Source organism: Mandrillus leucophaeus, unplaced genomic scaffold (genome assembly GCF_000951045.1).
Source record: "Mandrillus leucophaeus isolate KB7577 unplaced genomic scaffold, Mleu.le_1.0 Scaffold154, whole genome shotgun sequence".
Lineage (NCBI taxonomy): Eukaryota > Metazoa > Chordata > Mammalia > Primates > Cercopithecidae > Mandrillus > Mandrillus leucophaeus.
The window spans coordinates 977,994-1,005,458 of NW_012101521.1; the positions used below are offsets into that span (position 1 = coordinate 977,994).

Below are 27,465 nucleotides of genomic sequence, written 5' to 3' on the forward strand. Positions count from 1 at the left end.
TTTATGAGCTAAAACTTTAGCACTTCTAGAAGAAAGCATAAGAAAAAGTCTTTGTGACCTTGGGTTAGGCAAATAATTCTTAGCTATGATATCGTTAAGCACAATCCTTAAAAGAAAAATATTGATAAATTGGGTTTAATAAAAAATTTAAAGCTTATCCTTTAAAGACACCACTAAGCAAGTGCAAAGATGAATTATAGACTCTGAGAAAATATTTGAAAATCACATCTATGATAAATAACTGGTATCCATAACATATAAAGAACTCTACAATTGAATATTAAGATACCAGTCCTCCTCAAAATGGGCAAAATATTTGAGTAGCCAGCTCACTAAGAAGATACATGAATAGCTAATAAGCACATGCAGAAATGCTCGTCATTGCTCATTAGGGAAATGCAAATTAAAACCACAGTGCGACGCTACTTCACACCCACTAAAATGGCTAAAAGAAAAAACTCAGAAAATTTCTAAGTGTGTTCAAGGAGAAACAGGAATTCTGTTTGGCTGATGGGAATCTGAAAGGTATAGCCACAATAGAAGGTGGTTTGGCAGTGTTTTAAAAAGTCATACTAAAACATATTTACCATATGATCTAGCTAATTCACTTACATGTATCTACCTAACCGAAGTATGCATATTGTTTAAACACTGCAATTAAAAGAGATCATCAGGTAGGGTGAAAAAGCAAGATCCAGCTATACAGTCAGCTGTCCATATCTGTGGGTTACAGTCAGCTGTCCATATCTGCAGGGTTTTTTTTGTTTGTTTGTTTTTGTTTTTTTGAGATGGAGTCTTGCTCTGTTACCCAGGCTGCAGTGCAGTGGCACGATCTCGGCTCACTGAAACCTCTGCCTCCCAGGATCAAATGATTCTCCTGCCTCAGCCTCCTGAGTAGCTGGGATTACAGGTGACCGCCACCACGACTAATTTTTGCATTTGTAGTAGAGACAGGGTTTCCCCATGTTGTCCAGGCTGATCTTGAACGTCTGACCTCAGGTGACCCACCTGCCTCGGCCTCCCAAAGTGCTGGGATTACAGGTGTGAGCCCCGGTACCTGGCCATATCTGTGGGTTGCATCTGGGTATTCAACCAACTGCAGATCAAAATATTTGGAAAGAAAGAAACAATGAGAAATAACAATACAACAACAAAAATACAAATAAAAACCAATACAGTATAGCAACTATTTACATAGCATTTACATTACATTAGGTCTTATAAGTAACCTAGAGATGATTTAAACTATTCAGGAGGATGTGCGTAAGTGCTCTGTAGATAACCACACACCATTTTATATAAGGGACTTGAGCATCCTAGGATTTTGGGATCCGGGGTGGGTCCTGGAACTCATGGCTTACATACCAAGGGATACAATCTGTTGTGAACTAGAAACTTATTTTAAACGTGAAGATGTAAATCCTTAAAGGTAAAAAGATAGACAGATAATACTGTATAAGCACTAACCAAAAGAAAGCTGGAATGACTTGATTAGTATCTGATGAAATAGACTTAACAAAGATTATAAACAGTCATTAAAAAGGTACATTTCATAATGACCATGTGGTCGTTTCATCACGGTAGCACAACATTGTTGTTAAATTTTCATGTAATTAACAACAGAGCAATAAAATATATAACAAAAACAGAATTGAAAAGAGAAATAGATTTACAATTATAGTTGACGGTTTCAACACTCCTCTCTCAGTAATTTATAGAAAAAATAGACAGAAAATCAGTAAGGATACAGAAAAATCTAAGCAACACTATCAACCAGCTTGACCCAGTTGACATTTATGAATCAGTCTATCCAACAGCAGCATGCACATGCCCTTTAAGTATACATGAACTTCTCAAAACAGTAGATCATATTCTAGGCAATAAAACACGTATCAACAAATCGTAAAAGAACTGAGTTATTCAAAGTATGTTTTCTGACCATCAGAGAATTAAAATAAAATTTAATAACAGAAAGATAACTAGAAATCTCCAAGTATTTGGAAATGAAGCAACACATTTCTAAATTACGACTAGATCAAGGAAGAAATCTCAAAGGAAATTAGAAGATAATCAGAATAGAATGAAAATGAAAATAGAATGTATCAATATCTGTGAGATGCAGTTAAATCGATGCCTAGAGGGAATTTTATAATTTTAAATGGTTACATTAGAAATAATTTAAATCCATTGATCCAATTTCTTAAGTTAGAAAAGAAGCAATGAAGACAATATAATGTGTGTGTAAGGATAGACATACAGATCAATGCAACAGGATGGCCCAGAGATAGACCTGCACATACTTAGTGTTGAACCAACAAAGGTGCCAAGATAATTTAATGGAGAAAAAGAAAGAAGGAAGTCTTTTCAACAAGTAATACCCGAATAATGAAATATTATATGGAAAAAAAAGAACCTTGATTTCTACCTTGTACTCTATACAAAAATTAATCTGAAACGGATATTAGACCATATTTGTGTTTACACAAAATCTAAAAACTTTAAAACTTATAAAGGAAAATATAGCTTACAGTCTTCATGACTTTGAGGTATGAAAGACTTCTTAGCACAGACTGTCCATCATAGAAATGTCAATAAATTGGAACTCATCAACTAAGCACCTCTACTCTGAGAAGGACTCCTTGAAGAAAATGAAGAGCTGAGGTGCTGCTAACTGGGAGAAAATCTTAGCATCACATAAATCTGACATAGGACTTATTTCTGGACTAAGTAAAGAAGTTGTACAACTGAATAATAAGACAACTCAATTAAAAGATAGACAAAAGATTTGTCTACACACCTCTAAAAGGAAGAGAGGAGAATTCCAATAATCATGTACAAACATGCTCAACATCATTATTCATTAGGGAAATGCAAATTAAAATACAAAGTACAATAAGATACGAAATGGGTAAAATTTAAAAAGACTTACAACTCAAGTGTTGACAAGGATGTGGAACAACCGGAACTATCATACATTGTTGGTGGGATTGTAAAATGGTACAATCAGTTTGTAATATAGTTAATCAGTTTTTCATAATGTTAAATATGATTTTCCATATGACCAACAATTTCACTTCCTGGTGTTCACCTGTGAAAAATGAAAACGCATGCCCATAAAAAGACTTATACATAGATATTTAAAGCACCTTTATTTATAGAAACAACGCAAATGTCTGTCAACAGATGGCTGGGTAAACAAATTGTGGAATATTCATACAATGGCATGCTGTTTGGCATTAGAAAGGAATGAAATACTTATGCACATAGCAATTTGGATGAAGCTGTCTTATGTCAAACAAAAGAAGCCAGACACAACAGACAACATAGTGTGTAATTTTATTTTATATAAAATTCTAGAATTGGAGCATGTAATCTATGTAAATAGAAAGCAGGTCAATAGTTGCCTGGATTCTAGAATATGGGGAGATTGATTGTAAAGAGTGCTTTTGGGGGCAATGGAAATATCCTGTATCTTAAGATAGTAATTACATCGGTGTATATGTTTGTCAAAAGCACATTTAACAGTATATTTTTTTTTTGGTTTTTGAAGACAGAGTCTCGTTCTGTCCCCCAAGCTGAAGTGCAGTGGCACGATCTCAGCTCACTGCAACATCTGCCTCCCGGGTTCAAGTGATTCTCCTGCCTTAGCCTCTGTAGTAGCTGGGACTACAGATATGCACCACGATACCCAGCTAATTTTTGTATTTTTAGTAGAGACGGGGTTTTACCATGTTGTCCAGACTGGTCTCGAACTCCTGACCTCAGGTGATTCGCTTGCCTCGGCCTCCCAAAGTGCTGGGATTACAGGCGTGAGGCACCTCGTCTGGCTAACAATATACTTTAAGTGTGGATTTAATTATATATAAATTATGCCTCAATTTGTTTTAAAAGGTAAAAAAGAAAAGTAATGCTAATTTGTTGTTCACTCCCACCATCAGTGGATAATAGAGATTCAATTTTCTACTTTTTCCATTTGGAGAATCACTTTTGGGGTTCACTTACTGAATAATCCATCCTTTCCCCATTTTTCTAACTTGCTACTTCTATTATATGTCAAAGTTGAATGTATGTGTGGCTCAGTTTCTGCACTCTTCCATTTCCTTGATCAGTTTGTTGATCCTGTCTTTATTATTTTAACTTCATAGTAAGCTCCAGTGTCTTTATTCTCTTTCTTCAGAAGTGTTTTAGCTATTATTGATCCTGTATTTCTTGTATAAATTTTAGAAAGAGCTTATTTATTTCTGTGTTCTATTGAAAAACCCTATTGGAAGGTTGATGGGGGTTATATCGATTTCACAGATAAATGTGGGTAAACTTTGAACTTTTACAGTATTAAATTTCTCTGTTGATCACTGTGGTATATCTTCCTATTTATTTAGATCCCCTTTAATGTCTCCCAGTACAATTTGTAATTAATTTTTCCCATAAAGTTCTTGCACATATTTTGAAAGAATAATTTCAAAGTATTTGATGTTTTTTATTTTATTGCAAGCTAAATCTTTTAATTATGTTTTGTGCTTTATTGTTGGTGTATAGAAGTATGACTTTTAAAAATGTTAATGTATATCTAGGGAACTTTTGCTCTTGTTTTAGAAAGAAGCCCATTTATTGATGAGCAGAATTTGTGGTGGGGGGGGCACATGCATGTGTGTGTGCGTGTAGGGTGTGTGGTGTGTGCGTGTAGGGTGTGTGGTGTGTGCGTGTGTGCGTGTAGGGTGTGTGGTGTGTGCGTGTAGGGTGTGTGCTGTGTGCGTGTAGGGTGTGTGCATGTGTGTGCTGCGTGCAGACACATTTGTGAATATTTTGGAGAGCAGATATATTGAGGGTGGGTTTTCAAAGCCCTGAAGTTATTTTCTGCAGCTGAGTCTCTACGTGTTAATGTTGGCCCTGTGTCGCAGGAGGGGATGGTGGCTACGTCTGTAAAGTTTCCAGCTTTTAGGCTAGTCTGCATTCCATGCAGTCGTGGTAAGAAGGGTCTCTTGTAAAGCTGATATCTTTGAGTCAAGACACCCGTATCTCTCTCATCCTGGGGATGGTTACTCACAATGTAGGCTGTATTGTTAAAAATGTGTCACTCTTCCCTTCCAGTATCCGGAGTGTGATGCAGAAGTACCTTGCAGAGAGAAATGAAATAACCTTTGACAAGATTTTCAATCAGAAAATTGGTAAGTCCTGCTTGTTCATTTGGCATACGGTAATTTCAGTGATGAAATTGGGCGATACTATAGTAATAAATGAATGCACCCTCCAGTGCTTTATATGCTCTATAGCTGCAGCTGGGAATAAAGGAAATTTCATGTAATTAATAAGGTATTTAACAATGACTTCTATTCCCAGTAGCATAGTCTATTAATAAGCTCTTAGGAGATGGGTATTTCTAGGATTTTTACATGAAAACAGCATTGCTGAATGTAAGAAAATAGGATATTCCTTTCTTTTCTTTGCGTCTTGCCTGCCTCATATGGTTACTGAGGTGGTTTGCTGGGGAGCTGTGGGTAATAGCTGTAAAATTATTTTATGACTGGAGGAAATTACTTTATGAAAATTCCGAGAAATTAAACTTCCCTAGAACTCAATTTGTGCTCTGTTTCCATGATTAACAGACATAGACTGATAGATCCCTTTAAGACTGTGTATCCTTCGAGATAATTCTGGGCTTGCCCTTTTGTTTGCTGATGAGGAGATGTAGACACAGGGAGGTGGCGTGACTTGTTCTAATTCCCAGTTCTCCTTCTTCTTTATTCCGATAATAAAATAGTAACCAGTAAATAATAAAATAATTACGAGTAGAAGCTGGTGCAGAAATCTTTGGATTTTGGTAAACCACTTTATCTGGTTTACAAAAATTAACCTGTCTGTGAAGGTGGTCTTTGGTAGATACAGCTTCTTTGATCACCCATGAAGTACAATGGGGAAGGTGGACGGAGTGGTTTGGAGAAGTAGATGACGTGTGGTCTGTCTGAGCCTGAGCACTGTGTGTGGAAAGCGATTGGTCTTTGCCATACAGAGATACTTCATCCTGCTCCTCAGGAGCTGGTTGGGGAACAGATAAGTTAAAAGAGTTTGGCTTTCATTTTGTTAGTTCTCACGGCTTCTCATTATTTTCATGGTGTGTGGTTACTATAAGCTACACAGATGTTCTCCTTTGCTTCTGATTTTGTACTAAAAAACAAAATAAAGCTGGTGATAACAAGAGAGAAACTCTGTATCTCCGGGAGCGGAGGGAAAAAGGAATTACCTCTTTATTTGCTAGTTAAAAAATTTTTAATTTCTTTTTGTGGATTTATTGAGGTATATTTCACATAGCATACAGTCCCCACATTGAAAGTAAACAGTTGAGTGACTTTTTGTGTATTCACCGTCATACAACCATCTGCACTGCCTAATTTTAGAATGTTTTTATCACCCCCAAAAGAACTTGTACCCATTAGCAGTCCTTCTGCCTTCTACCCTCCCTCAGCTCCTGGCAACCACGAATTGAGTTTCTGCCTCCATGGATTTGCTTGTGTTGGCCGCGCCATATGAAGGGAATCACACACTGTGTGGCCTTTCGCACTGGGTTTCTTCAGCATAATGCCTTCAAGGTTCGTTCTGGTGGTAGCACGGATCAGAACTTCAGTCTGCTTTCCCTTCAGCTCTCATTCCAGTTTCTGAAATGCATCGAGGATTCTTCTTTTTGTTTTCTGTTCTTCTCTCTCCCTCCTGTGGCTCCTTTCCTGTCTACAATCCCCCTAAACATACATACAGCCCCCAAAACATGTATTTCCCGTTGCTTGGATTAAAACCTTACCAGACCCTGGCACCGGGAGGCTCTGACCTGAGCACCCATTGGCGTTAGTGTGGCCCAGTATCTCAGCTGCACAGAGCGTTCCCTGAGAGCAGCCTCACCGGGCGCTGATGGGCTCTGAATCTTATCTGAAGTTGTTAAACATTGTTTAAATAAATACTTTCTTCTCTTGCCTTCAATTCGTCAGCTTGGATGTGGTCAGGAGAAGCCAAGTTTGATGGAGGCTTAGGGAGAGCGCACACCGCCATCTGTAATTACGTTTTGACAGAGCTGTGTGGTGGTGTTGGCCTGCTCCCCATTTTTCTCTGTAGTAGTCTCAGGGATTGAGACTGGTCTCAATTTCTCTGCCTGGTCTCAGGGATGGGGGAGAGTGGAAGGTGGGCCATGGTGGGAGTAAATGTGTCTGACACTCCAGGTCTTCCTTTTCCAGGTTCCATTCGCGCCTTCCAGCACTGACTCCATGCGTTCCTGCCTTACTCTTTCCCCTCACCATCTTTCCGTCCCTCTCCCCTCACTGTTTTTTGGTCCTCTTGTTCTGTTTCACCCTCTTACCTGCCTACCCATCTGCTCCTTTTCCCTCTTTGCTTACCTCCCAAGCTCCCTGACACATAGGATCTCCATAGGGCTTGGGGACTGCCCTCCAATGTGTGCTGTGGGCAGTTGGTAAAAATGGTTTTCAAAATGAAAACCATAGAAGTCTTTAATTTACTTGGCCTCTGAGGCATTGCCGAACTGGCAGATTGTTTGGCTACACCCTGAAGTGCCTGTTATTTCATTACTTTTTATCTATAAAAGTAGGGATAATAATAGTTCTGGTCCATGAGGCTGTTGAGAGGGTTTAGCTGGCGGTGTCCATGAAGCCCTTAACACGACAATTGGCTATCAGCAGATGCTCAGTGAATAGAAGCTAATTGTTTATGTTAAAAATTTTCAACATACAGAAAGTAGACTAGAATAATTAACCCCATATGTATGTATATGTATGTGTGTGTATGTGTGTGTATATATATATTTACATCACCTAGATTTGATGTATTTCACCATCTTGCTATACTTTGTTTTCCCATCCCGTCTTTTTTTTGCGGTTACTGAATTAACAAAGCAGTCACAGCATTTTGTCCCATATGCAGCCCTAAAAAATATGCATGCTTTCTTATACAGCCGCAATACCTTTATCCCAAACATGAAATTTATCATGATTCTTGGTGTACCCTAATACTGAGTTTATTGTCAGATTTCTCTGATTGACTTAAAAATGTTTGTTTGTTTTTAACTCTTGGTTTGAATCAGGATTCAAATACTGTTCTTGTATTGTAATTGGTGATAATATTTCTTGTAATCTAGACAGTTCCCCAAACATTGCCCCTGCCAGCACATGCACAGGTAATTAACTTACCAAAGAAACTGGGTCCTATGTGTTGTAGAATGTTCCATGTTCTGGGCTTTTCTGTCTGCTTCTTAATGGTGTCATTTAAAAATTATTTATGTATTTATTTTTTGGGGACAGAGTCTTGCTCTGTCACTCAGGCTGGAGTGCAGTGGCACAATCTCTGCTCACTCCAACTGCCACCTCCCAGGTTCAAGCAGTTCTTGTGCCTCAGCCTCCTGAGTGGCTGGGATTACAGGCGTGCACCACCACACCCAGCTAATTTTTTTTTTTTTTTCTCCCCAGTAGAGACAGGGTTTCGCTATTTTGGCCAGGCTGGTGTCGAACTCCTGGCCTCAAGTGATCTGCCCGCCTCGGCCTCCCAAAGTGCTGGGATTATAAGCGTGAGCCACCATGCCTGGCCTTTAATGGTATCATTTAAATTATACTTGTGTTTCCTACATGTCCTATAAACTGAGAGTTCGCTCTAACAGCTTAATGAGGTTTAGCCTCAGCTGCTTTTTGGCAGGAGCGCTTTATAGGTGGTGTTGTGTACGTCGTAGCAGGAGGCACATGCCACTTAGGGTCTCTGTAGTCAGGTCTCTAAAGTGGGCTCAGATGCGGTCGGTGTCAGTTTCTCATTGACAATCATTGTCTCAATCAGTTATTTTGTTAGGGACCAACTTAACTAATGTTCATTAAGACATATAATTTCTATATAAGGATGAGGATAAAAGTAGCTGGCACTTAACCCCTTTCTTCTGAATACTGGCAATTAAAAACAAACAGTGGAGTTTATTAGGGACTTACAAAATGGTGAGTTTTCTAAATACACGATTCCTTCTGCATTGATTACTTTGATTCCTCAGTGAGAGGATATTTAGTTGCCTTTAAATATAGTTTAATTAGAAAGGCAGGTGTGTTGGTGCAACCCCATGACCCTTGCCTCGTGGTATTGCCCCCATGCATAACATGGCTGAAAGAGATTCTGCAGGTGGAATTAAGATGATTGTCCAAGTGACCTTAATCTACTCACGTGTGCCCTTTAGAAGCAGCGTTTCCTCAGACCAGCAGAAAGGAGGAAGTCAGAAAGATACGAAGCTCAGGAAAGATTCCACACACTGTTGCTGGCTTTGCAGGTGGAGGGCGTGTGGGTGCTCCCTAGAAGCTGAGAGTGGCCCTGGCTGGCAGCAGCGAGGAAACAGTCACCTCCATCCCACAACCGCAAAGCACAGAATTCCATCCGTAACTGGAATGGGTTTGGAGGCAGATTCCTACTCAGAGCCTGTAAACAAGAACCCAGGCTGACCGACACCTTGAATTTGTCCTGGTGAGACCCTAAGCAGAGAGCCCAGTGGAACCCACCCACGCTTCTGACCTACAGAACTGTGAGATGATACGTGGGTGTTGTTTTTAAGTCACTAAGTTTGTGGTGATTTGTGGCATAATATGAGAAAACTAATACAGCAGGCGAAATCTCCATTAATTGTTTTTAATTGCCATTATTCAGAATAAAGGGATTACGTGACAGTTACTTTTATCCTTATCCTTATAAAGAAATTATATCTTAATAAATGTTAGTTAAGTTGATCCCTAACTTGCTGTCAGTAAAACTTACACATTTAGATATTGACGCAGTATCTTTGGTTTTAAGGGGATACTGATTATTGAATAGACAGGAAAATCATTCTATCAGTTATAGTTAAGATTCTTTTGTGACTATTTTTCTTCATTAAGATACATTGAAATTGTAACGTCATCACATGCAAGTGAGGCACATGGCATTTGATAAAGTCCATCTGTCTGTGGACAGTCTACTTAGCTTCTCTGTCTGCATGTTCACTCCTGTTAGAGGAGCATGTTTGAAATTATAAGGAGACTCCAAAATAGATACTTTTTTAAGACAGGCTTGCTCTGTTGCCCAGGCTGGAGTGCAGTGGCGCAATCTTGGCTCACTGCAACCTCCGCCTCCCAGGTTCAAGTGATGCTCTTGCCTCAGCCTCCCAAGTAGCTGGGATTACAGTCATGTGCCACCATGCCCAACTAATTTTTGTAGTTTTAGTAGAGATGGGGTTTTGCCATGCTGGCCAGGCTGGTCTTGAGCTCCTGACCTCATGATCTGCCCGCCTGGGCCTCCCAAAGTGCTGTGATTACAGGCTTGAGCCAATGCGCCCAGCCCCCAAATCAATACTTAATACATGGTGTATGTAAATGTCATTCTCATGTATAAAGAACATGGTGATTAATGTAATATTATATCACATACTGCCATTAAAGGCATTTCCTTTTATAATACTGACTTCAGAGCTCAGTCCCCAGTTTAAATAGTAATCTTTTTCAATTTGTGTGAAATAATTTGGTGTCTGATATATAGACACAAAAACTTGCAATTTTTACTTTTTTTTTCTTTGGGAGACAGAGTCTTGCTCTGTCACCCAGGCTGGAGTGCAGTGGCGCGATTTCAGCTCACTGCAACCTCTGCCTCCCCGGTTCAAGCAACTCTCCTGCCTCAGCCTCCCAAGTAGCTATGATTACAGGCACATGCCACCATGCCTGGCTAATTTTTCTATTTTTTTTTTTTTAAGTAGAGATGGGGTTTCACCACGTTGGCCTGGCTAGTCTCAAACTCCTGACTTTGTGATTCACCCACCTTGGCCTCCCAAAGTGCTGGGATTACAGGTGTGAGCCACCTTGCCTGGCCTTGCAATTTTTACTTTTTAAAAAATGACTTGTCCGGGTGTGGTTGTAATCCCAACACTTTGGAAGGCTGAGGCAGGACGATCACTTGAGGCCGGAAGTTTGAGACCAGCTTGGGGACAACACAGTGAGACCCCGTCTCTACAGAAATTTAAAAATAAAATTAGCTGGGTGTGGTGGTGCATGCCTGTAGTCCAAGCTCCTCAGGAGGCTGAGGTGGGAGGATTTCTTAAGACTTGGATTTCAAGGCCTTAGTGAGTCGTGGTTGCACCAATGCTCTCCAGCTTTGGCAATAGAGCAAGACTCTGTCTCAAAAAACAACCCTCAGAATGCAAAACTACTATATGCCATTTACCCATTATAAATGTATTATGTGATGATTTTGGTAAATTTCTACAGTTGTGCACCCATCACCACAATACAATTTAAAAACATTTCCATGCCTCCAAAAGATCCCTCCTGCCCATTTGTTGTTACTCTGCTCCCAGCCTCAGCCCCAGACAAACACTCATCTGTCTGTCTCTCTCTATCTGCCTTTTCTTAGACATTTCATAAAAATGGAATTATACGGTATGAAGTCTGTAGTCTCTTGCATCCGGCTTCTTTAACTTAGCATAAGGTTTTTGAAGTTAATCCATGTCGTGTGTATCTGTACTTCATTCCTTTTTTGTTGCAAAATAGCATTCCATATTATAGACAAGAGCACACGTTTTTTGTTTTGTTTTGGTTTTTTTTGAGACAGAGTCTTGCTCTGCTACCCAAGCTGGAGTACAGTAGCTCGATCTCTGCTCACTGCAACCTCCGCCTCCTGTGTTCAAATGATTCTTGTGCCTCAGCCTCCTGAGTAGCTGGGATTACAGGTGCATGCCACCACACCCAGCTAATTTTTGTATTTTTAGTAGAGACAAGATCTCGCTATGTTGCCCAGGCTGGTCTCGAACTCCTGGACCTCAAGCGATCTCACCTCGGCCTCTCAAAGTGCTGGGATTACAGGCGTGAGCCATGGTGCCCGGCCTACAGAGCACACTTTCTTCATTCAGCAGTTGATAGGCATTTGGATTATTTCCACTTTTTGCCTGTTTATGGAGCAGTTATTGCCACTTTTTGCTTATAGAGCAATGCTACTATAAACATTTGTGTACAAGTATTTTATGGACATATATTTTCATTTCTCTTGAGTCTTTACCAAGGAGTGGAATTGCTGGGTTGTATGGCAAATTTGTGTTTAACTTTTTAAGAAATTACCAAATTGCTTTTCAAAGTGCCTGTACTGTTTTACATTCCCACTGTCAATTTATGAGCATTCCAGGTTTACTATATCCTCGTCAATACTTGTTGTCATCAGTCTTTTTTATATCCATCTGAATGGATAGGCAGTGGTATCTTATTGTGGTCTTGATTTGTATTTCTTCAATAGCTAATGATATTAAACATGTTTGTGCTAATTAGTTATTTGTATATTTTCTTTAGTAAAATGTCTATTTAAATCTTTTACCCATCCTGAAAGTTGGATTCTCTTTATCTATGTTATTTGTTGTTTACGTGTGATTTACAAATGTTTTCTTCTGGTTGGTGGCTGGAATCCAGTCTCTTTCATTTTCCTAATGGTGACTTTTGAAGCACAGGTTTTAATTTTGAAGTCCAATTTATACATTTTTTCTTTTATGACTCATACTTTAGTGTCTTTTTTTTTTTTTTTTTTTTTTTTCTTTTTTTTAGTGTTTTTTTTTTTTTTTTTTTTTTTTGAGATGGAGTCTCACTCTGTCACCCAGGCTGGAGGGCAGTGGTGCAATCTGGGCTCACTGAAACCTCCGCCTCCCAGGTTCAAGCAACTCTCCTGCCTCAGCCTCCCAAGTAGCTGGGATTACAGGTGCATGCCACCATGCCCAGCTAATTTTTTGTATTTTAGTAGATGGAGTCTCACTCTGTCACCCAGGCTGGAGGGCAGTGGTGCAATCTGGGCTCACTGAAACCTCCGCCTCCCAGGTTCAAGCAATTCTTCTGTCTCAGCTTCCAGAGTTGCTGGGATTACAGGTGCATGCCACCATGCCCAGCTAATTTTTTGTATTTTAGTAGAGATGGGGTTTCACAGTGTGACCCAGGCTGGTCATGAACTCCTGAGCTCAGGCAATCCACCCGCCTTGGTCTCCCAAAGTGCTGGGATTACAGGTGTGAGCCACCGAGCCCGGCCTTTAGTGTCATATTTAAGAGCTTTTTGCCTAACAAATTCGCAAAGGTTTTCTTCTAGTAGTTTTATTGTTGTAGCTCTTATATTTCGGTCTGTGGTCGATTTTGAGTAAATTTTTGTCTATGGTGTAAGGCAATGTCTAAATATATCTTTTTTGCATGTGGATATCCGATTTGTTATTTCTCATTAAATTTATTCCCAAATATTTTAATCTTTTTGATGCTATTGTGAATGGAATTGTTTTCTTTATTTTAATTTTGGTTATTCATTGCTAGTACATGGAGATAGAATGAGTTTTTTTGTAGTGATCTTGTATCCAGTGATCTTTCTGAACTGGTTTATCAGTTCTAGTAAGATATGTTTGCATGTGTGTGTGTGTGTGTGCGCGTGCGTGCGTGTGTGTATGTGTATTCCTGAGGATTTTTTATGTATGGAATCCTATCTGAATAAAAGAAGTTTTACTACTTTGTTTCCAGTTTGGTGTCTTTTATTTCCTTTCAATTTTTACTTTTCACTTTAATTTCTTAAATGTTTTTTAAGTTGATCTCAAACATATTTAGCATGGTTTCAAAGAACATTTATCTAGAAAGAATACATAAATTATATTTGACATTTAGGGCCAAGGCATAAGAAATGTACTTGCTGTGGGCTTTGAAAGCAAAGGTGTGTGTTTCATTATAAAAAATAATGCATTGATAAAAACAGAAGCTACTACCTTTAAAAGTCCTTTTTTCACACACACACACAAAAATTCTGAGCAGTCTCTATCATAATGAAGATGGATGTAGATATACCATAGATGCTTATTTTAAAAATTTGGTAATTACAAAAAATAACCCCAAATACTAAAAAACATAAAACATTTTAGGATCACTTGTTTTTTTTTTGTCAGTTTCAATGAATAAAGTTGCCAATCGATTTCATAATTTGTAAAATTATTGCTTGATATGTTTAATTATCTAAAATACAACACATAGATGGTTAAAAGCTGAAAACATGTATAAGTCAGCAGCTTTGGATTCAATGGTTAAGGTTAAATTATAGCAAGTAGAGCCCTCTTGCATAAGGTTGTAGACAGCGAAATGTTATCCTGGGAACCAACTTCAACTTTGTTTTCCTCTGTGTTCCTACCTTTGTTTGGAAGTGTTTGTTTCTGTCACAGTGAAGGGCCTCCCCTGACAGATCCCCTGATTGACAGTGACACAGTCAGTTCCCACCCTGCCTTATCTATAAGATTTTTCTAACCAGAGCAACCACAGCCTCAGAGGAGAAAAACCTGGGGCCCTATTCAATTCTGCATCCATTATCCATGCCTTTGTGGAGACTTTTAGTGAGGGAAGGAGTTAAAGAGGCGTGTAAACTTTCAAACAGCAGAGACCAACACTGGACTAAGCACAGCTAATTGGATTTTCTGTTGAAGAGGCAGTGAAGTGACAGGGTGCAAGCAGTAAGGGGAGCCTGGGTGACTTAGGGTCACAGCCTCTGCACAGTTTCAACTTAGGTTTCCTAATAAAAATGCTGCCCAGAGAGGAAAGACACTAGGGGAGAGGAAAAGCTATTACTTACAAACCTACTGGCAGGGCGGTCTTTTCAGCTGACTTCATTATCTGTGTTGGACTAAACAAGTCTGGGCATCAGCTCCTGGTGCTGGATTCTGCCCAGGCTGGGAGCCGCCACATGCCCCCACAGTGCAGCCTCTGTGGCTCTGAACATTTGGGACATCTGAGCGTTTTGGGTTAAAAAGGATAAAAAGAGGAGAAAAAGGCTAAACCAGTTCTATGGGAAAATTTGGTTGTCTTTTTTTTTTTTTTTTTTTAACCCAGCTTAGTAGGGCTGGTTTTCCTTCTTAAAATTATCATTCAAGTTCAAAGACCAGCCATAATTATCATCGCCCCACCCAAAAACAATTCAGAAAAGCTGCATTTTACTGGAAAAGCACAATCCTTTAACATCTACTAATCACTGGAAACTGGAGGATCGCTGATTTGCCAGCTAGCAAATATATTATCTTTTTTTTTTTAAATGTTATTTATTTATTTTTTGAGACGGGTCTCGTTTTGTGGCCCAGGCTGGAATGCAGTGGTACAGTCTCAGCTCACTGCAGCCTCAACCTCCTGGGCTCAAGCAGTCCTCCTACCTCAGCCTCCCGAGTAGCTAGGACTACAGGCACAGGCACATGCCAACATGCCTGGCTAATTTTTGTATTTTTTGTAGAGACAAGGATTTGCCATGTTGCCCAGGCTGATTTTGGACTCCTGGGCTCAAGAGATCCACCCACCTCAGCCTCCCAAAGTGCTGGGATTACAGGTGTGAGCCACTGGGCTCGGCTATCCACTGGCAATCCACCGGCCTTAGCCTCCCAAAGTGCTAGGATTACAGGCGTGAGCCACCAAGCCCAGCCTTTAGTGTCATATTTAAGAGCTTTTTGCCTAACAAATTCGCAAAGATTTTCTTCTGTTAAATTTTTACTGCTTAATTTTCCCTGAGCTCTTCTGATTGTGTGATTGGAATACTATTAGTCTATAATTGGGTTTACTATTAGTTTAAGACAGTGATGCTACCTGTGTACTAGACACTTCAGTGAGTATTTTATGTGGTGGTAAAATAATATGATCAAGGTTGCACAACTCCCAAGTGGCAGAGCCAGAGTTGGAAGTCATCTGCTTTTTCTGCCTATCACCTGCAAAATTTAGTGTGGAAATTAGCATGCATATGAAGTTCTTTAAAAAAAAATGACATATCAACTGTATAATTTTTATTTCCTATATAATGATACCAAAATCCAGGATTTGGCAGCTGTGCACAAAGATCTCTCTGTAGCTGGTCTACTTTATGTGCTTTGCTGAAGGGGACATTCAATCAAATATGTTTGAGTCCTTTACTGGGAATGTCTCATTAAACAAAAACGCACAGAGAAGACTAAGACAGAAGGCTCCCATCCCTAACCAGCTCACCCTGCAAAAGATGGGTAGCAAAGTATGTGTGGAAGCGCACAGACCTCTGGCATTCCAGTATTGAACAGTTGTTAAGTGTGTTTACTATCGCCAGGGAGCCCCTGAGATTCCCAGAAGAGCCTACTGGTCATTTTCCTGAGGCACGAATTTAAATCCTAAGGCAAATGTGGAGAAGCTACTCTCTTAGCCAAAACGTAAGCCTTGCTGATCAGCCAGCCTCTGCAGCTAAACTCAACTTTGTAGCTCTGTCTCTGCCAGGGTCAACGTATTTTAGGAAAAAAAAATTATATGCTCCAGCAATATTAGCAAATGTGGGATCTTAATCTATATGGCTAGAGAATGCCAAGGACCTATGAAGCATCACCTCTACTGGAAAAGTTCTCTGTAAACTTTTTGAACTGATAGTGGGGGACGATGGGGCTGTTTTAGGATTTTAAGAGCCCTCAATTGGTTTTGAAATTCAAGGTGGTGGTGCATTGTCATAATATCTTCTGGTTTTAGCCTTTTTTGGAGATAGCTTTTCTGACGGTTTTACACCTTGTCTTTGATTTATTTTAGTATTTCTACTTCTAGTCAAAGTTAAAACCAAGAAATATAGAGATGTGCTATGGAGGTGATGGTTAAGCTTTGTTTGAAACTTGTTGCTAAACATTCAGTTGTTCATTTAATAAATTTAATTATGTGCCATACGTTTCTCCTAAGCACTGGGGAATCCCTTAGTGAACAAAAGCAGAAATCCACACCCATTTGGAGCTAACTCCTCCTTCTTGGGGGAGAAAGATCCACAAATACATACTGCCCACAAGGGGGTAAATCTCAAGGAGGGTAGAAGAGCTGTGAAGAGAGGCAGGGAGCGCTGGTGCATGTGGCGGCTTTAAACAGGGCATTTTAAGTTAAGGTGCCGTTCATAAAGGACAATTGAGCAAAGTCCTCTGGGAGAGGAGGTGCCGAGCCCCTGTGGATTTATCTGGGGGGAGAGTACCCAGGTGAAGTGTTCAGCAGGGCAAAGACCCTAAGGCTGGAACCTCCCGGTTGAGGCACAACAAGGCCAGGGGGCTGCAGGGCAGGAAGTACAGTGGGAGTGGGGGTGGGGGTGGAGAGTGGCCAGGCCCTTGAGGCCCTTGTGAGGTTTTCTGCTCTTACTCAGAATGAGGTGGGACATGGGGAAGTCTGAGAGTTGGGATGGCATAATCTGACTCAAGTGCTCCTGGATCAGTCTGGCTGTTGGGGAGGCATGGGCGAGGGAGGCTGTGTTAGTCCTGTCTCACACTGCTGTAAACAACTGCTTGAGACTGAGTAACTTATGAAGAAAAGAGGTTTAATTGACTCACATTTCCACAGGCCTAACAGGAAGCGTGACTGGGAGGCCTCAGGAAACTTACAGTCATGGCAGAAGGCAAAGGGGATGCAAGCACCTTCTTCACATGAAGGCAGGAGAGACAGAGGGAGGGAGGAAGGGGAGGGCGGGGGGCGGAGAGAGGGAGAGAGAGAAAGGCGAGGTGCCACACACTGTTAAACCATCAGATCTTGTGAGAACTTAGAGAACAGCAAGGAGGAAATCCGTCCCCATGACCCAGTCACCTTCCACCAGGCCCCTCCTTCAACACTGGGGATTATAATTCAGCATGGAATTTGGGCACGGCTACACATCCAAACCGTTTCAGAGGCCTCTTAGAAAGCTAGAGGCTATGAGAGACGATGCTGGCCTTTGGACCATTGGGGTAGCCATGGAAGTAGAGAGAAGTCATGGATTTGTAAGAAATTATATTGCAGTACAAAAAAGGGTTGCGGGGAGAAGTGGTTTGCTGGGGACACTGTGTCCTCAGGTCTAAAGATAAAGGAGAGGTTCAGATAAGAGGTTGAGACTGTAGGGCGATGATGTTTATGCCTCTTGGAATTAAAGTAACTTGATTTGCACAGTGGGCCGTTTGCTGGAGTATTGTCACACCTCCTCTGCATTCTAGCTGGGGCTTTGAGGTCAGCATTAAGCTAAGAGCTTTGTCCTGAGGCTGATAGCTTTTTGCTAGATGAACAGAGAAGATTCTTACGGGTGTGAGTCAGGAGTGAAATCCCAGCTGGGACAGAGAGAGTCCTTCTAGGCCCCCAGAGAGTCTGTTTATAGCATTGGAACACAAAAAGAGAAACTAGGACAACTTTTTAAAGAAGCAAATATTCTTACCTTGTATGATGCACTTACTCTCCAAAGAAATATATATATATTTTTTAGTTTAAATCATTGTCAGCCTTTGGAGTTTGCTCTTTAGGAATTCATTTCCTTATCTTAAAATTTGTGTCTATTTAAGAAGATTGAAATTAGTTGTTTTTGGCTTCTACTTTTCAGCCAGCAATTGAGTTCACAATTGGTGACAGAAAAGAACTTGACGTGGAATAGCTTGCTGGGAACAGTGATTTTGGCCCTTTCTTTCATTGTTGCCTTTTAGTTTATTTTCAGAATATACTTGATTTCCTGTTCATGAGGTACTAAATATAAGAATCCAATGTTATTTATTTTTTTCTTGTTTACTAATAAACGTGCTCTGTACTTATACTCTTACTTTTTAAAACAATTTAATGGATATATAATATGCATTTCTATAATATGCATTTCCATAACTTCAAAAAGTATAGTCTTACCCTTTGGGTTCAACTCACCCCAGCCCTGGGCAGCCACTGATCTGCTTTCAGTCACAATAGATCACATTCAGCTTTTCTAGAACTTCATATAAGTGGATTCAAACAGTACATGTTCTTTTGTGTCTGGTTTACGTTGCTCAGCATAATATTCTTGAGATTCTTCCATACTGTGTCTCCTGTATCAGGATTTTTTTTTTTTTTTTTTTTTTTTTTTTTTTTTTGGAGACGGAGTCTTGCTCTGTCGCCCAGGCTGGAGTGCAGTGGCCGGATCTCAGCTTACTGCAAGCTCCGCCTCCCGGGTTTATGCCATTCTCCTGCCTCAGCCTCCCGAGTAGCTGGGACTACAGGCGCCCGCCACTACGCCCGGCTAATTTTTTGTATTTTTTAGTAGAGACGAGGTTTCACCGTGTTAGCCAGGATGGTCTCGATCTCCTGACCTCGTGATCCGCCCGTCTCGGCCTCCCAAAGTGCTAGGATTACAGGCTTGAGCCACCGCGCCCGGCCTTTTTTCTTCTTTTTTGAGACGGAGTCTCGCTTTGTTGCCCAGGCTGGAGTGCAATGGCGCAATCTCGGCTTACTACAACCTCTGCCTCGCGGGTTCATGCGATTCTTGTACCTCAGCCTCCCAAGTAGCTGGAACTACAGGCACCCGCCACCACGCCTGGCTTATTTTTGTATTTTTAGTAGAGACAAGGTTTCGCCATGTTGGCCAGGCTGGTCTTGAACTCCTGACCTCAGGTGATCCGCCTGCCTTGGCCTCCCAAAGTGCTGGGATTACAGGCGTGAGCCAACATGTCCAGCCAGGATTTTGTTTCTTTTTATTGCTGAATACTATTATTTTCTGTGCACTTAACACAGTTCACTTGTCTGTGGACACTGGAATTATTTCCAGTGTGGGGCAAGTATGAATAAAGCTGCCACAGGCATTTCTGCACAAGCCTTGTGAACATACACCATCATTTCTCTTTGGTGAATACCTGGGAGAGGAATTGCTGGATCCTCTCTGATAGGTGCACAGACTTTATGCTTGTGATGTCTTTTTGAGGAATTGACTCACTTATCACAGTGAAATGTCTTTTATCCTGGCAATATATTGCTCTGGCATCCACATTGTCTAATATTGATTTAGTCCCTCCAGCTTTCTTGATGTTAGTGTTTGCATGGTACATCTCTTCTCCATTCTTTAATTTCAAAGTGTCTCTATTTAAAATGTGTTTGTTACAGGCAGACTCTGCTTGAGACTGTTTTTTAAACCCAGACTAACAATCCCTGTTATTTCATTATAATTTTTAGATCATTTGCAATTAGTTATCAAAACAGTTGGACTTAAGTCTCCCATCCTCCTGTTTTCTGTTTGTTCCTTTTCCTCCTTTTCCTGTTGTCTTTTGAATTGAATATACTTTGGTATGTTAGGTTGTTGCCACACTGGCTTATTAGCTGTACCTGTTCATTTCATTTTTTACATTTTTTTTGGTGTTTCCAGGAACCTCAGCATCCCTGAACTCTTGATGCCTTCACCTCAGCAAGACCACCATGGTCTGCTTGGGTCCCCCTCCTAGCGCTGCAGTTCAGTGCAGTTGACCGCTATACTAAGGTACCTCCAGGCCAAGAGCCAGCCCATCCTGGGATCCTCCTGGTTTATTTTCCTTCTCTGAAAGACCGCAGCCCTTTTCATGTCTGAAGACAGTTATTTTATGGAACTTTTCTGTCCAGCTTCCCGGTTGTTCATGTTGAGAGATTAAGTCTGGTCCTTATTATTGTATTATGCCCTTAAAGCATAATTTTATTTTTGAAATAAAGTATTTGGCTCTTGGTGGAAAAATCTGATAAATATTTGAAACTGAGACACCCCCTGTAAAATCCTAGACAGATAGCACCTTTGTTACAACACAAACATGATGGTTGGCTTCCAGGTTACCCATAACAGCACAGGTTAGACTAAGAAGCTTTAGAAAAGGCTGTATCCGTACAGTTTGGGGTGATGACAACAGTTACTGAGCCCCTTGGTGCTTAGTGCTCTATATATGTGGTCTCATTTCGTCTTCAGAAGGACCCTGTGCAGGTCGTTCTTGGCCCCCTTTTACAGGCGAGGAGCCGAGCCTCAGAGGTGAAGGGATTTGCCTGGTGTCTTGCACATAGTGATGGGCTGAGCTGGAGTCTGCCACACTCCAAGCTAAAGCTTTTGACCCCTGTACTAAGCTGAGTAAGGAGTTTGTTTGTTTGTTTTTGAGAAAGGGTCTTGCTCTGTTGCCCAAGCTGGAGTTTAGAGGCGAAATCATAGCTCACTGCTGCCTCGAACTTCTGGACTCACGCGATCGTCCCATCTCAGTCTCCAGGGTAGCTAGGACTACAGGCACACACCATCATACCTGGCTAGTATTTTTTTTTTTTTTTTTTTTTGTAGAGATAGGATCTGGCTGTTGCCCAGACTGGTTTCAAACTCCTGGCTTCAAGCGATCCTCCTATCCTAGCCTCCCAAAATGCTGGGATTATGAGCCACTGAGGCAGACCAAACTAAGTTTTTGAAATGTCTTAAGGGGCAGCAGCAGGTTAAGTGGTGCTGGAATGTCCATGAAGTGGTTGGTTTCTTCCTGAGGTAGCTACTTGTTGCCAGGAGAAAGCATTATGATTCATTTCCCACAAAAAATGGTTCCCTCTCCCCCTTCTCTCTTCCTTTACTCTCTCCTGCTCCCCACATTCCTTCATCTTTTTGTGTGTGTGTGTGGTTTTAAGGAGCGGAGAGTTTAATAGGCAAGAAGGAAGGGGGAAGGAAGAAGCTCCCCTGTACAGAGACAGAGGGAGGGGCGCTCCAAAGCCAAGAGAGGGAACCCCAAATGGGGCAGAGACCAGCCAGGTGTATATAGAGAAAGGCTGGAGGAGGCGCTGTCGGTTTTGCACAGGGCTCGGGGGATTGGTTTGACCAGGCCTGTCTTTCACATAGCCCGAGGCAAAAGCTGGCCCTCCCACTCTAGCCTTTTAATATGCAAATGCAGGGCACCGTGATGTTCTACACACGTGGGGATGTGCGGGGGCCATCAGGTTGCCAGGAACGTGGGGCAAGGGCAGGAAGGCGGCGGTGATTGTCCTGTTGGGTGGACCTAGTTTCTAATGGCCTGTATTTGGATATCAAAGGTTGCCAGCCTGATTCTAAGAGCAGGGGCTTTACAAGAAACTTTTCCCAAGATGCTTTAAAAAAGGAAAACGTCCCAAAACTTTTCCTCCCTATCTGCCTAAAATAATTTCTTAATAACTCCTACAACGTTCCCCCTTGTCGAGACGCCACACAAACTGCTGTTGGAGGGTTTTGGGTGATGACTCTTTCTGGCTACTTCCTGCGGAAAAAGGGTGTTGTGGGGAACAGAGCTAAGGTTCCTCCTGGGGCCGATCACGGTCCTCGGAAGAATGGCGTGTCCATGTGTTGTTCAGTTGATAGCACCATTTGGAGTTTGATTGCTTCTAGGCAAGAAGAAACAATTTGAGTTGTAGTGTTGTGTAGACAGGGTCCAAATATCAATACAAGACATACAAGTAAGAGAGGGATTAATAAAGGAGTTAAAGAATTCCATAAAGAAGACTGCAATTTATTAAAGAGGGATTGTAGCCACTCGGGGCTGAAGCCGGCATTTTCCCTAAGCCTGTCAATAATTTTGATTTGATTTTTAAGTACCTGTAGATTTTCCTTTACTATACTAGAGGTGTTAATCCAAAAGCAGCATGTTTCATTTAAAAGTGCATCGCTAGACCCAATAAAAAGTCCTAGCAGACTTAGTGATAGTAAAACTTTCATGCTTCCTTTTTGTTAGTAAATGTTATCCCTGCTATAGGGATAATAATTAAGCGAAATATGACAGCAATGGAAACTTTCTGTCCAGTATTTCAGCTAGAAGGTGCTACTGTGTGTAACCCTATTGCAAATAGTAGAGTGAGGACAGCAGTTCCCACAAGTGTGGTGTGGTAGGTAATTTCCATCTAAAATTTTACTCGCCAACATATAGAGTTCCCCTGTGGGGGTCTGTGAAGTTCCTTGGTTTTATTTTCCCAAACAAAGAAACCTCTGGGTTATGGACACCTTACTCACTTCCGTTACCTGACAGAATTTGCAAGATAATTGCCCAGAACTAGTATATTGATTCACATTTTTACATTACCCATCCCTGTTTTTCTTTTCTTTTTTTTTTCAAGCTGCAGAAGATCACCACTTGATTCACAGGAATAGGCAGGGTTAGTCTAAATGTAGGCAGAAAGCTTAAAAACAATTAATGAGACTAGGATTTAATGACAAATGTATGATAACCTTTGGAACAAAATTTTTCTCTCCAGTCCTCATGTTTGGTAAAAACTAATTATGAATAAACGTTAGTTTTATACTTTTGGCCTGATTATTTGTATAAAGGGCGGCAAGAATGGTTATTTTTACATGGGCCTTTTGGATTAGCTTTGATGAGACTCTATTCCACAAGGAATCTTAGATAAGACCCTTAAAGCCCAGCCATGGGTTTGTATCCTCAAATACCTGTGAGTTGGGTGATCCTCTCCTCTTGAGGTCCCAGGATAAACTGGGAGCTCCCAGACCTGTTAGAAAGTGACATTCTTTACTGACCATGGGTTAGGAACCCTGTGCAGAGACTGTATAGACAAGGTATGAGGCCAGTTCTCGCCAACGGGCTTTTATTGGCTGTACATGTTAAGCTTGATTCCTTGAAGGGAAACACACTGTTTCAGTTGAAGCCTTGGTAAAATAACCAGTTTTTCCAACTGTGTCCTGTTGACGTCCTTTGCCTTTTTTTTTTTTAAATCCCTCCTCTCTTTGTCAAAATAGCAGTAAGATCACCAGCAGAAGAGAATGAAATCAAAACTGACCCCACTTGAATTCATGAAACCACAGAATGTTAGGCCTAAGTGAAACTTGAGAGTTTACCCCCTTCATTTGATTGATGAGGAAACTAAGGAGCACTGGCAGGAAGTGAGTTGGTAGAACCATACAGCTCGTTGGTGTGCAGCAGGCGCTGGAATGCAGGGAACACTGACCTTGGGTGGGATGCGGGGATCAGCTCCCTCAGCATGAGGGTATCAGCCAGATCCCAGCATCTGCTGTGCAGTGGGATCATGAAGAGCCACGACCTGAAGGAGACCGAGTAGCGCTTACTTAGATTAGTTGTTTGGGGACATTTCTTTGAGGATGTGATCAGGGGATCATGGGGAGCAGCGTCGTCATCAGCCGGGGCAGGAGAGAGGGCAGTGCATTTCAGAAACTACCAGAAGGCCCACACGGGCAGCACCCGATGAGAGAGAAGAGGGAGGCAGAGAACTGCGCAGGAGCCAAGGTTTTAAGTGTGATGGGAAGCTCTGGTGGGTTTTGACCAGGCCCGATGTATGTTTTAAGATCATTCTAGCCTCTTTATGAAGAATGAATTGCTGGGATCAGAGTGGGAACATGGAAATAGGAAGAAGAATCTGGTGACCCCTATCCCATTTAGGAAGTCGCCAAAGTTGCCTTTTGTCAGAGTAAGAGCATCAGAGATGCAAGAATGGGTGGCCTGGGATATGTTCTGGAGCCAGAACTGAATAAGGAAGAGAAGACTCAAGGAGAAGTTCAATGCCATAGTTTTGGGGTAACTGTATACATAGTTTCTATAATTCAGGGGAATAAATACATTCTATAAAGCTTATTTTCTTTTCTTTTTGTTTTTTGAGGCAGGGTCTCATTTTGTAACCCAGGCTGGAGTACAGTGGCGCGATCTCGGCTCACTGCAAACTTTGCCTCCCGGGTTCAAGTGATTCTCCAGCCTCAGCTTCCTGAGTAGCTGGAAACACAGGTGTGTGCCACCACACGTGGCTAATTTTTGTATTTTTTGTAGAGACGGGGTTTCTCCATGTTGTCCAGGCTGGTCTCATACTCCCGAGCTCAAAGCAGTCTGCCTGCCTCAGCCTCCCAAAGGGCTGGATTATGGGTGTGGGCCACTGCGCCCGGCCATACTTTCTTAAGTTATTCAAAAATATAGAAGGAGAGGGGCTAGCTAATGCGCAGAAAGATGAAGTGACAAGACAGAGGGATGCAGCGGCTACGACGGAATCAGGCCTTCCTGATTCCCGCCTTGTAAGGCCCCACCTTTGGCTTGTGCTCCTCTCTGTCTCCTGCATACTTGTTTGCACCTGTCCCTTCCCACAAGTAACCTCTGCACTTACTTGATGGCACAGCTTTGGTGCAGCCTTAGTGAGCCAGCTCGTTTCAGTTCTGTTGTTCATTTCATAATGAATGATCATTGCTAGTGTAATGTGTTGCCGTTGCCTCTACCAGAACATATCCAATACCTCACTAATTATCACCTCCCTGACCAGAAAAATGCAAACTAAGAAACCTGCACATCTGTATTCACGCATACACACATATGCACATGCACACCTGGTGTCCTTTCCTCCCTTTCTATTGACATTAATGACACCACTGTTCTCCAGGCTGTCCAGGATCCAAAGCTCTGACGCCTCGCTGATGCCTTCTTGTCCTTGTCTCTCCTGCCCCATTATCCTCCATTCCCACCACAGCCACCTTAGTTATGCCATTATTGCCCTGACCCAGACAGTTCAGGACCTTCCTTCCTGGCTATCCTATTTTGATTTTTTTCTTTCTCCAGCCCTTTTGTTAAACTTTTAATTTTTGCTGGGAAGCATAGCCTCTGGCCAAGAATTAGGATCAGGCACTTCCAATCTCCAGCTCTTTTTCTGTTATCTGGCAGTCTGAAAACAGTCTTATCACGGTTTGATTGCATTCCGAAGCTTTCCTAAGCCCCCACTGCAGGGTGCGGTCAGCTTGTTCCTGTCACTCAGGTACCCAGAACTTGCCTCCATCTTTTTTTCCTCATCTCTTAATTTCAGCGTTCACTGTGAACATGCATCATGCTCCTGGCACCCTGCATCTGCTTTCACAGTCTGTCTCCCTCTGTGGAAGGCCACCTTCTTTCCTGTCCTCTTCACAAAGATTCACCATTCAGGGATTAGCTTAAAATCGTGATTTCTGGCTGGGTGCGGTAGCTCATGCCTGTAATCCCAGCACTTCGGGAGGCCGAGGCAGGCGGATCACGAGATCAGGAGATTGAGACCATCCTGGCTAACACAGTGAAACCCCGTCTCTACTAAAAATGCAAACAATTAACCGGGCGTGGTGATGGGCGCCTGTAGTCCCAGCTATTCAGGAGGCCGAGGCAGGAGAATGGCATGAGCCCGGGAGGCGGAGCTTGCAGTGAGCCGAGATCGGGTCACTGAGCTCCAGCCTGGGCAACAGAGCGAGACTCCGTCATAAAACAACAACAACAACAACAACAAAAACCCTGATTTCTGAATATGAATTATCTCTTTTGATATTCCTGCTCTACTTATTGTCTGTAGCATTCATTGGGCGCTTACTGTGGAAAGTGTAATACTGTGAGGTGCCTCTTTAATGTTTCCCACCTCATCCTTGAGGTCAAAGCTCATCTCTGAGGCTATGTTCTCTTTGTAATTCTAAAGCTTCTAGTTGAGTATTTTACACATCTGAGGAATTGACTCTTCTTTTCTGGTTGACTTTCTGTTTCCGCACACAATGATTTCAACTGCCATTAGTATCAAACTGTTATTTGCAGCATTTAATATAAAGAGTGTATACTAGATGATGATTCTCTCTCTCTCTTTTTTTTTTTTTTTTTTTTTGAGACGGAGTCTGGCTTTGTCGCCCAGGCTGGAGTGCAGTGGCACGATCTTGGCTCACTGCTCTACCCTCGAGGGTTCACGCCATTCTCCTGTCTCAGCCTCCCGAGTAACTGGGACTACAGGCGCCCACCACCATGCCTGGCTAATTTTTTGTATTTTTAGTAGAGACAAGGTTTCACCGTGTTAGCCAGGATGGTCTCCATCTCCTGACCTCGTGATCCGCCTGCCTTGGCCTCCCAAAGTGCTGGGATTACAGGCATGAGCCACCGCGCCTGGCTGATGATGATTCTCTTAGTGTGAAGTCTTAGCCCACGCACCTGTCTCCAAGTCATCTTGCCGTAGGACTTGCAGATGTCTGTGCACTGTTGGGATGGGTGATAAGATGAATATCTGTGGAAGTAGAGGGATCCTTTGGGCAGCTGTTTGGAGTAGGGATCAGGGAATAGCAGCTGTGTCCACTGCCCTTCCCTTGTACTGGGAGTGGGAGGGAGTGTTCACCAATCAAGCCAACTTCATTTCCACAGGAGATATCCCCTCTTCTGGGAGGCTGTGAAGCCACTGGGTGTTACTTTCTTTAAAACATTCAGAGTGAACTCTCACTAGAGGTATTCACAACTTACCAGATGACTTTAAAAAAATACCTCTGTTATTTAATTGACAAATTACTATATTCAGTTGGCTATAAGTTAAAATGAATTGGGGCAAAATAATCACAGAAACCATCTGATTGCTCTAGCAAGTAGTCAATTTATATGCATTAGATTCCACAGTAAATATGAAAAGCAGCTCTAACCACAAGCTGGTTGGGGCAGCATAGCACCAGGCTGTGGGTGTGAGGATTGGTGCCCAGTCAGGGCTAACCTCTGCCCCCAATGGGTTGGCAGTGGCACCCATACCACCTTGTGTTCCACTGTTACAAGTTTAGTCTTTTGAGTCTTGAAGGCTTTTGATAACATCTTCACATTCTAATAGAAATATTCAGTGGGATGGAGGTAGGCAGGCACTATTAGTATATAGGTGTTGACACCAAGTACCTATTTTGGGTAAGGTTAGGGACAGGGAAGAGGATGCAAGGGTCAGCTGGGGACAGGTGTCATGGCAGATAAGCGTCATATTGCAGAGTACCTTGGGGGAAGGAGAAGGAGTACAAATTCAT

General features: G+C 41.9%; 1 protein-coding gene across 1 annotated transcript in view; it reads left to right on the top strand.

The window, feature by feature from the left end:
* Positions 1–5,032: 5,032 nt before the first annotated feature.
* ADRBK2 (adrenergic, beta, receptor kinase 2) overlaps positions 5,033–27,465 on the top strand; it is a 120,164-nt gene continuing 97,731 nt past the window's right edge. Inside the window, exon 1 of the mRNA XM_011975365.1 lies at positions 5,033–5,165. Coding sequence (XP_011830755.1) covers positions 5,033–5,165 — 133 coding nt within the window. The remainder of the gene's footprint in view (positions 5,166–27,465) is intronic.